General features: G+C 58.4%; 1 protein-coding gene across 1 annotated transcript; it reads left to right on the top strand.

The window, feature by feature from the left end:
* The first annotated feature begins 430 nt into the window (after positions 1 to 430).
* PRRT4 (proline rich transmembrane protein 4) lies at positions 431 to 8,530 on the top strand. Its single transcript, XM_054563979.1, has 4 exons — positions 431 to 1,097; positions 1,183 to 1,287; positions 1,639 to 1,758; positions 6,600 to 8,530. Exons 1-4 carry the CDS (start codon positions 446 to 448, stop codon positions 8,423 to 8,425), a joined length of 2,703 nt encoding a protein of 900 aa, XP_054419954.1. The 5' UTR covers positions 431 to 445; the 3' UTR covers positions 8,426 to 8,530.
* Positions 8,531 to 10,068: the final 1,538 nt, after the last annotated feature.

Below are 10,068 nucleotides of genomic sequence, written 5' to 3'. Positions count from 1 at the left end.
TGGGCGCATAGCAGCCTCAATGCACATTTGAGGGTGGAAGGGAATGATAAAAGAGAGTGAGGGAAGGGATCTGAGTCTGAGAGTCAAGTCCACCCCATCTACTATCAGTCAAGGGTGAAAGCAGCTGGTTGCTGTCATACCCCAGTACCCAGACTGAGCAAGTGGGGGAGGCAGGGGTTTAAGGAGAGGGAAGCCTTAGGGAAACTGTCGGGGAGAGGTTTGTGCGGGGGCCTGAATGGAGGAGGGAGCTGGCAGCTCTTCCTGGGCAGGACCCTCTGCCTCCTGCCCCTGCCACCTGCTTCTCTGTGACCAGAAGCCTCTTTCTGAGGCCCTCTGTCCCAGGCAGCCAGGGCTCATGGTGCCTCTCCTCTCCCCAGGACCCTCGTGCTCAAAAGGTGCCGAAGAGTCCCCTGCCAGCCGAGGCCACCTGAGACCAAGTAGGGCCATGGCAGGGCATGGCTGTCTAGGTCTGGGGCTATTCCTTGGGGTCCTGCTTGCTGTTCCCGTAGGCCCCCAGCCTGCTTCCTCCATCCCAGGGGCCCCCCTTGCCACGTTGACCCCACCACCTCAGAGTGAGGCCTCTATGCTGTCTCTCAACCTGGGACTTAACTTCAAATTTCACCTTCGGGGACGGGCTGCCGCCTGGGGGAGCCCTGTCACGGAGACCCAGCCGCTCTCTCCTGGGCTGAGCCAGGAGCTGGAGGAAGAGGTGGCCAGAGGACTGAGGACCGACCCCCTCTGGGAACTGCTGGTGGGCTCCCTCGGAAACTCCCCCGCTGAGTGGGGCTCTGCTGAAGGCAGCCCTACTCCCTGGACCTCCTCCCTGCCTCCAGAATCCACATCCCCCCTCTCTGGGCCCACGGACCGGCCTACTGCTCCCTATCAGCCCAGGCTGGGCACTGTGACCTGGAATACTGCCCTGACAGCCACAGCACCATCGTCCAGTGCCCCCAGGCCCCATCAGACTGAGCTGGAACTGAAGTTTGACATGGCGCTGAGAGCAGGCGCAGCCCCCACACTCGGACATCGAACGTTGCCCCTGCTGCCCAGCCTGCGGGCCAGTCTGGCAGAGATTGCTGGGCGCTTGGGACCCTTTGGTGAGTACCCGCTCTTCCCTGAGGAGAACCCCTGCTGGGCTGCCTGGCAGGTAGGAGGAAGCTTCAGCCAGGGCTCCTTTTGCAGGGTTCTTTGGCACTACTCTGTCCCCACTCCGGAACTTCTCAGGCGCGAGCCTCCCAGGCCCAACAACATCCCCAAGCTCTGCCTCCAGAGTCTCGGATTCTCCAGGTGAGTGTTTATTTCATTGCAACAAACATTTACAGGATACCGCTACATGTCAGGCGCTGTACTAGGGGCCTAACCAGCACCTCCTTGTGCCCTTGACGCAGCGGGAGGTGTGCGTTGCTTCCTCCAGGCCCTGGGACATGGGCCACTGCTCCCAGGAGGAAATTCCCTCTTTGCCACACTGAGTCTGGCTTGGTCCCTGGAGCTTAGCTCCCGGTGGACACGTGGCTTTAACTCCTGGGACAGTGGCTCTCTTAGGGCAAGTTCTGGGGAAGGACAGGCTTTTCACCAAAAGCCCAGAGGCCAAGGCCAGCTGGTAAGATGGCACTGAAACCGCATGTGCTCCCTTTGCAGGGTTCTCTGGGACCACTCTGTCCATGCCCTCATCCTTCCTGGAGACAAAGCTCCCAAGCCCAGGCCCACTAGACCCGACTGCTTCCCTAAGCTCTGCCTCCATTGCAACAGCATTACTAGGTAAGTGTCCCATTTGTTTGGACTCGATAGTTATTTATTGAGCACTTACTACATGCTGGCCACTAATTGGCATTCTGGGACCCATTGTCATCATAATTATAATCACCATTCTCTTCATCATCACCATGGAGACACATATTAATTATATGAGAACAAGCGTTGCTGGGGATAGTCCCACACAGAGTTAAGCAAAGGTCCTTCGGGAGTTCTGCGATCACAGGCGGAGCAGGATGGAGACAGATGTATCAGGGGCAAGCAGACACACAGGAACGACTTCGCGATTTCCACAGCCTCAGCGCCAACCCTGCCCTGCACTGCAGTCTGCCTGGCCTGCCTCCCCGCCCCCGCTCAGACCTTGGGGCTCTCTCCTTTGCTGTCTGATTTGACATGACGTGCTGTCAGATATGGGCAGAGCTGGGCTCCTCACTGGGAAGACATTGAAGATCTTGAGCAGACAAATGCCATCCTCGCTCAAGAAAGCACATAGACGATCTGGCGGAGGAAAGACCAGGGGTTCCTTAATCTTGAGACTTGGCTTTAGATCCCAATTCACCTACTAACCAGCTTGGTAACATTGGGGCAGGTTATTTAGTGTTTCTGAGCCTTAATTTTTCTCATATATTGAGGGTTTAATAATAGTGCCTGTTTTGTTATTGTGAAGCTTCCAAATAATGTAAGCTCCTGGCATGAGGCTGAGCACAAAGCAGAAGCTCACTAAACAGTAGCTGTTAACCTTGCTTCTTCCCCCACTGCATCTCAAATATACTTTTAGACCCTGCCTCTCAGGCACCGCAACCCCGAGATGGGACGGGATAGCATATCCCCCACAGGACAGGAGGCACGTGGCCTGGGGAGAGGTTCTGGCGGGTGAGGCCAAGGGAGCCGTGGAGAGGGACCTCCAGGCCCATCTTCGCTTTGCAAAGGGTTTACTGTGCCTGTGAACCCTTTCAGCCACCCCACGTGAGGGACCACTTGTCTCTCACTTCTTGCGGCTCTAGATTTGACACAGCACCTGCCCCTGGCTCACACTGCATGGTCACTGCGCTCCCAGGCTCGTGGGGCAGGAGGCCGCTGTCTCCCCCGCCCCCCCAGTGCAGCCCGGTGTGTGGCAGTGGTGGAGCCGCTGTGGGGTTCGGGGTGGGCTCTGTGGCCGCAGGGGGAGGATGCTGGCTGGCAGTCTGTCAGTCTTGGCGACAGGCAGCGCTGGCCAGGCAGGTTTAATGAGTCTGGACAGTATCAGAGGCAGCCCAGCTCAGCGGCCCCGCCCTCCTCGCCCCTCCTCGCTGAGGGCTGCAGGAAACCAGCCTCTCCCTGACTGTTCCTCTTGGATAAACCCGAGAGGGCTACAGTCCTCTTGGAGAGAAGGCCAAGGGGCCTTCCTTGAGCCAGCAGCGTGTGTGGGGAGTGGTGTCAATCAGTTAGGGGACAAAGGCAGTCTCCCTGTTTCTCTAGGATCTTTCTAACCTAGGTATGGTTAACCTTTGACCCCAGGGCTTCTGCTCTCTTTCATTAGGTCCCCTTCACCTCACCTCGGACAGAGCTCATATCGGCCAGTATACACAGGAACAGTTGTACAGGTTGTTAACACATTGAAAGACTTTCATACCGTTTGCTAAGTGCCCATTGCCCTTAGCTCCTGAGCGCTCCCCTCCACTCTCTGCCCGCCCCGGCTGGCACCTGTGCCATTTCCGGTTGTTAAATATTTCAAATGTCAATTTGAAAGTTATCAATCACCCATAATCCTGGAGGTGGGGGCTGGGAGTGGGATGGGGCCAGGACACGGAACAGGCTGCCGCTTCTGGCGTCCAGAGCAGAGCCTGCGGTCCCCCAGCCCTTTGATCTGGGCAGCTGGTGGGTAATCAGGCCTGACTTTTCCATAAATCCTGCCAGCCCCTCTCTCCAGCTCCTCCCCAGAAAGCTCCGACCTCTCCAATTACTCACATTGACAGACCACCTCCTCCCTTGTCCCCGAGGTCAAGAGGGGCCACAGGGCCAGAGTGTGACCATCTTGTAGGGGAGGCCTGCTCAGGAGAGGGATCCTAGGAAGTCACCATCTTCTGGGCTCTTCTGGAGGAAACCGAGGGCTCCTTCTGGGGAAGCTTTGAAAGGGGAGACAGGGGCTGAGGTCAAGTGAACCCTTTTAAAGACAGAAGCTGAGTCTTCTTCACCTGTCCCCACCCACATGTGGCCCAGTTCTGGACACACAGGTCATGCCCTGCCCCCTGAGAGCAGTGTACCCCTCCTCTGACACCTGGGCTGTACCTATGCTTTGCCTATTTTCTGGTTTTTATTCCTTTTCTGGCTTCTTAGGAATATTGAAACTTGCTTTAGTTGTCATAGCGCTTTGGGACAGAGGTGAGAGACAGGGCTTCCTGTGGCCTTCGGCTAAGAAGCAGAGCAGATGTCTGAGAGCCACTCTTGTCTGCGCAGTGAGCAAGGAGAGGGCCTAGCGGGTGGCGGCTGGCTCAGGCTGTGAGGCCCCTGGGCACGGTCTTCCATGCCCCCTGCAGAGCCCACCATGGCCAAGGAAGAACCAGGCAAACTCATCCACTTTGCAGAAGAAGGGGGTTGGGCAAGGGCACCTGAGGGGACTAAAGGATGAGGACGAGGGCGGGAGCATATGCATTTGATCCCTCTAATATCAGACTGACGCCCACCGCTCATCTCTCTGCAGGCCGTCCCTTCCCAGCTGTGTGTCTTTACTCCTGGCTGTGTCTTCATTAGGTGTTCAGGGACGGCCAGTCCCTCTAAACAGTGTTCTTCAAATAGAGTTTCCAAAGGATGTGTCAATGTCACTCATTTGACTCATTGTTGATTTTCTAAGTAAGTTTAGCATGTGCTAAGGGACAACAGTCTTTTGTTAAATTAAGTACTAATTTGCGGCCAGAAATGGTCACAGTCTCACAAACTGTTGACGGGTGATAGACATTAGCCGATAATGATGACACCAATGACAGTCATATTTTGAATGCTTATTATGCACCAGGCACAAACAGCTTTGCGCACATTATCCATTTACCCTTGTAACAGCCTATGTGGTAGGCACGCTTCCCCGTTTCAGACTTGAATGCGATGCAGCGGGAACCCGGGCACATGCTGCCATTTGCAGCAGGCAGTGAGCTGTGGATATTTAATTTTTCGGCTGCTCCCTCTCTGCCCTCCACAGTGGCCTGATTCTGCCTTCCCCTCCTCTCTCGGTAGAGCCCCTCTCTGCCCTCCTCACTCCTTTTCCTTGTTCTCAAGGCTGCTCCGTTTTGCATGTCCCAGCAGGAGCAGGCACTGCCAGGGGTGGGGTGCTCCTGGGGTCTCCTTGTATCACCGGGCAGAGAGACATGGTTAGACGCGGCCAGACAGCTGGGGCTGGCGTCTGGTTGTCAGAAGACCCTCCCTCTCACTCTGCCTCTGCCTCCTGTGCACCTCCTGACCCCCACCAGGCTGCCCCCATCCCTCACCACCATCTTTCTACCTCCATCCCCTCCTGCGGCTACAGCTCTGCTAAGACTGCTGGGTGGAGGGGGGAGAGCTCTCCTCCCTTGCTCCTTGGCCGTGGGGAGAACGCTTGGGTCTAACTCCTTCTAACTCCTCTCTTGCTCCAGGAGAGGAGAATTAGGGATCTTACCCCCCTACCCTCTCTTACTTGACTTCTCTTTCCTTCAGGATGTGGGGAAGATGATGGAGCACAGGATGAGGCTGGGGGGCCTGAGTTAGTGAGCGCCAGGGCAACCCTTGAGGGGCCCACTCACTCAGATGGCATTTTATCCCACTATGATCTCTCCAGTTGGTCTTTCCTAGGAGTTCAAGGGTATCCTTGAGACCCAGGGCAGTTCACCTCAATGTCACCTTCTATAAAATGGGTTTAGAAGCAACGGGACATCTATATTAAGAGCCTTAGACCAGTTTGTGATTGAGTCAGAATGGGGATTGCAGCCACAGGCTGGCCAAGGTTCAGGGCGGAGGCAAGCAGGAGGGCTGGTAAATAGGAAGGGTGTCCCCCTCAGGGTGCTGGATGGGGACATGATTGTCTCACCTCTCCTCCTGCTGCATGTGTGTGTTCACATGCACAAGAGTGTGATCACGTGCATGCGCGCTCCCACGCATGCGCTTGTGTGTAGGGGCTATTCCTGAAGAGACAGGGAGAAGGGGAGGCAGTCGGATAGGCAGGGGGAGCTTCTCCAAGGTGGGAGCTGGGAGTTACAGCTGCAGAGCAAGAGGTAAGCAAACTATATTAGTAATAGGCTCTGGAATCGTGGAAAGGGGCTCAAACTGAGTCTCAGCTATGGATTCTAGTGACAGCTCTGCCATTTGTGACCTTGGACAAGTCATTTTGCTTCTCAGCAGACCCTTAATATCTTCATCTGGCAAATAAGAAGACTCATTTATTCACCCGCTCACTGCCAACTCTGTGCCAGTCACCATTTTAGGCACAGGGCTTCACATGTGAACAAAGCAAACCGAAGTTCTTGTTCTTATGAAGCTTCCTTTCTGGTGAAAGACCTGGCCTGGAGGGGCTTCCACAGTCCCTTCCAGTTGTAAAATTCTGGGACTTGTTCAGGAAAACCAGTAGAATCACAGAGTGAGGAAGGGGAATGAAGGAAGGAGGGAGCCGGAGGTGAAACTGCGTGGTGGAAAGCGATGAGGGCCGAAACGACTGCGTAAGGAGTTTGATGGGGGAGGGGAAGAGGGGTGGCCAGGAGGTGAGAGGTCAGCTGAGTGTCATATTTAAGACAAGTGTGTCCTGCATGCAACGAGGACTCTGGCGTACAGGCTACCGGCGGCGGGGAGAACAGAGTGGCAGGGTGAGCGCTGAACAGTTGTCTCAGACAAATTTTCTTTGACCACAGACGCCACCATCCCCACTTCGGGTCCAGATGACCCCTCTCCTGCCAGCCTTGGGAACCCTTCCGTGCAGCCAGAATGCGGTCCAGCGTCCTGCGGCGTTGGGGAATTACCTGAACGTGAGGGGCAGCCTCCTGCGGCCCCCCTGCCCCTCTTTTTCCTTACCCTGGAGGCCGACTGGGCAGAGGCCAGAGCTCGCTGGGGGTTGGCCTGGGAGGCCCATGTGTACGGCGTAGGCGCCCTCTTTGGCCTGGTGGCCCTGCTGGCGCTGCTGGCTCTGGCCCTCTTGCCCTGGCGCTGCCCGCCTGGCGCCCCCTGCCTGGCGCTGCTGGACGTGCTCCTGCTCTCCGCCGGGACCACGCGGGCTTTCCCGCTTTTCTACGACGCCTATGGGCACAGCGACCGGCTGCCCGCGCTCGCCTGGCTGCTACTGCAGGACCTTCCGTTGCCCTGCCTGGCCGCCGGCCTGGGCCTGGCCTGCCTGCTGCTGGCCCGGCCCCGCCCTCCGCGGTGTCCCGCAGGCCTCGCCGCGCTGCTGCTCCTGGGCCTGGCGCTGGCGGCCGCCGCCGCGCTCGGGAGCGCCGCCCACCGCCGGCTGAGGCCCCTGCGGCTTGCCTCCCGCGGGCTGCACGCCTTCCTCGCCGCCCTCCTGTCCGGGCTCCTCCTGGCGCTCTCCTGCTGGAGAGGTCGGCGCCGACGAGCCGGAGCTCCCCTGGGAGGGTCCGGCTTCAAGGGCGCCACCCCTCTCCCGCAGGCGCGCAGCCCCTTCGCCCCGCGGGATTCCTGGAGGCGCGCGGCGCGCACGGCCCCGGTAGCGGGAACCTTCGGGCTCCTGAGCGGAGCCCTGCAGGGCTACGAGGTGCTGCACGCGCTGGGTTACGGCGGCCAGCCTGGCCTGGAGGGGCCCTGGCCTTGGTGGGCCTTCCAGCTAGGCCTGCGTCTGGGCGAGGTGGGCGTCGCGCTCCCGTTGGCGCTGCTGGGCCTGTACCCTGCTCTCTGCAGCCGCCGCGTGCCGCCGCGCTGCTGGGCCAAACTCTTCCGCTTGTCTCCCGGCCACGCGGCTCCACTGCTGCCTGGACGCTGGGTCACTGGGCCCCCGGACAAGGAGCCTCTGGGTAGCGCCATCGCGCGTGGCGACGCGGAGCTGCTGCAGCTGTGCGCCTTGGCAGGGCCGGGCCCCGACCTGCTACTCCAGGGAGGCGCCTGCCGGGGCTTCGAGGGGGCAGCGGCCAACCCAGCCCCTTCCCCGGCCTCCTCCCCCTGCAGCGATTACACCGTGGATTTCCGCCCGCCCTCCCCGATCAACCTGAGGCGCAGCATCGAGGAGGCCCTGTGCAGCGAGGCCCTGCTCACTCCGGGCCTCTTTCAGGGCCCCGCCTTTGAGGAAGCCCTGCCTGGCCTCGGCCTCTACAGCACCCCGTCTCCTGGGGCAAAGACCAAGGCTGGGTTCAGTGGGCGGTCTGAGGAGGCCCCAGGTACCCCTGTGCCCCTGGAGCTTCCCTCTCCTGGGGCCTGGCCCGCGGGCAGTAGCGCATCCTCAGGCTCCCTCTGCGGACTCTCCCGGGACAGCTCGTCCATGCTACTCTGCTCCAGCCCAGAGAGGCCCCCGCGCTGTCCGCTGGTCTGCGTCCTCAGTCCCCCGCGGGCCTCGGGAAGTAGCCCTAGCCTCCCAGCCTCAGGATCCTACCAGGCCCTGTCCCCACCCTCTCACGATTCCCCAGAGCCTGCTTCTGAGCTGCAGGTCGAAGAGGCCTTGTTGCAGGAGCAATTCCTGGACGCCTGCCGACAGATCGACGAGCTGAGTGTGGGCAGCGACACCATAGACCTGTGAGGAGGCAGCCCAGTGGGCGCCTGCTCTGCCTGAGACCTGCGCACTGTAACCCTTCCCCAGTCTTGCCTGGCTCACACACCTCTCCCCGTCTCCTTTCCCCATCCAGGGGCTCCTGGGCGGGTGTTTTAGCAGCCAGGCTCTGTTGATTGGGAATGAGTGCCACCTTCTCTGGAGCCTTGGGTGCTGATGCCCTCAGCTGCAATCCTAGGCTGGCTGGGGTCCCTCTTTCCTTGGCTTTCACCAGCAATAAAGCTCCAAGGTGCTCCACTCCTGGCCACCACTCCCCACCCTGGTGCTGAGTGAGAGGAGCTATCCTCAGAAGACCTCGGGATGCCCCTTAGTCCCCATACTCACCTCTGTCGTGCCCAGGAATCCCATCCCTGCGTGAGGGAGACTTGCTGTTCTCCACATGACCCTTTCCTATAGAAGGGTCCATGGCCCATCTAGGAAACCCTACAGCTGTTGGGAGGGAGGTGAGTGCCATTAGAGTTAATTTATCAATAAAATATTTTCAGAGGAGAAAGTCTGACCTTCTTGGAAAAGCTTAGGTGAGGCCACAGAAGCTCTGGCTCTGCCAGAACCAGAAGAGACCTTCACTCTCAGCTGCAAGGAGTCTTGTCCTGTGGCTGGAAGGAGTGAAGGTCCTGGGAGCAGCCCCTTGATGACCCTTGGACTCTCTGGGAAGTGGCTTTTGCAGAGATGGAACATGGCCCTGAGAGGCGAGGCAGAAACTCTCCAGCCTTCGGTGGAAATGTCTGCAGTCCTAAGGGCCGGACTTCAGGTCACAGGTGGGCAGGGGGCGAGGGACCAGTTAGTGGTAAAGTTCTTCATGGAAATGTTGATACACATATCAAGGGCTTGACCACTTGAGCTGGGAGCCCCAGCAGTGTCTCTGCCACATTCCCAGAGGAATTCACGCCTGCTCCACCTACCGGCAGGGCCCCTTCAAGGTTAGACTTGCAACCCCTTACCTTCCACAGGTGCAGATCCTCCTGGAAGGAAGCCAATCTTCCCCAAACCCCAGCCTCATCCTACCTACCAAAGCATAACTCACAGCGCGGAGACCCATGAATACATCCACATCTGCAGCACTCTGGAACCCCCCTGCCTTGTCCAGAGTGTTTGGCCCTGAGCTCTGTAGTGTACACTTATCATTTGGTTAAAATGCAGCAAGTTCAGAGTAGCACTAAAAGAGGGTCATAGATTAGGTTTGAAAACGAAAATCTGACAGTGGTTTGGCAGATGTCCTGCACATTACAGAGAGACCTACAGGGGAACGCATACTAAGCTTGAAGAGGAAAAACAGAAACTGGAGTGGTTTTTCTTCCAATTCTGTCTATCAGCTGGTGGGGATTTGAGAAGGGAGGGGAGGGGGCCAAGGGGGAAGCAGGCAGGGAGACGGGGTCCAGTGCACCAGTGGGAGAATTGAAGCCCTGCTCTCCTTGCACATGGAGATCCGTTCTGGCTGAGAGGAGGGTTCAGGGCCGGGAATCTCAGAAGGCAGAGAGGAGTCCCTGATATTTGGGGGGCAGGGAGTGAGGAGTCTGTATCAGGGAAGAAACTGAGAGGAGGGCGGGGCAGGCCTGGCCGAGGGATGGGACTGGCGTGGTTCCGACGACGTCTCTTCCATCACCTGGCTCTGC

Source organism: Pteronotus mesoamericanus, unplaced genomic scaffold (genome assembly GCF_021234165.1).
Source record: "Pteronotus mesoamericanus isolate MK-2021 breed Mesoamerican mustached bat unplaced genomic scaffold, CSHL_Meso_final scaffold_85, whole genome shotgun sequence".
Taxonomy (NCBI): Eukaryota; Metazoa; Chordata; class Mammalia; order Chiroptera; family Mormoopidae; genus Pteronotus; species Pteronotus mesoamericanus.
The sequence above is the reverse complement of the archived record's forward strand: the minus strand, read 5'-3'. Positions and strand labels throughout refer to the sequence as shown.

Bases quoted from the DNA above. Each gene is read 5' to 3' on its own strand.
- PRRT4 (XM_054563979.1), top strand. From the start codon at position 446: ATGGCAGGGCATGGCTGTCTAGGTCTGGGGCTATTCCTTGGGGTCCTG. The intron at 1,098-1,182 runs GTGAGTACCCGC...CTCCTTTTGCAG, and splicing joins TGGGCGCTTGGGACCCTTTG to GGTTCTTTGGCACTACTCTG. The intron at 1,759-6,599 runs GTAAGTGTCCCA...CTTTGACCACAG, and splicing joins CATTGCAACAGCATTACTAG to ACGCCACCATCCCCACTTCG.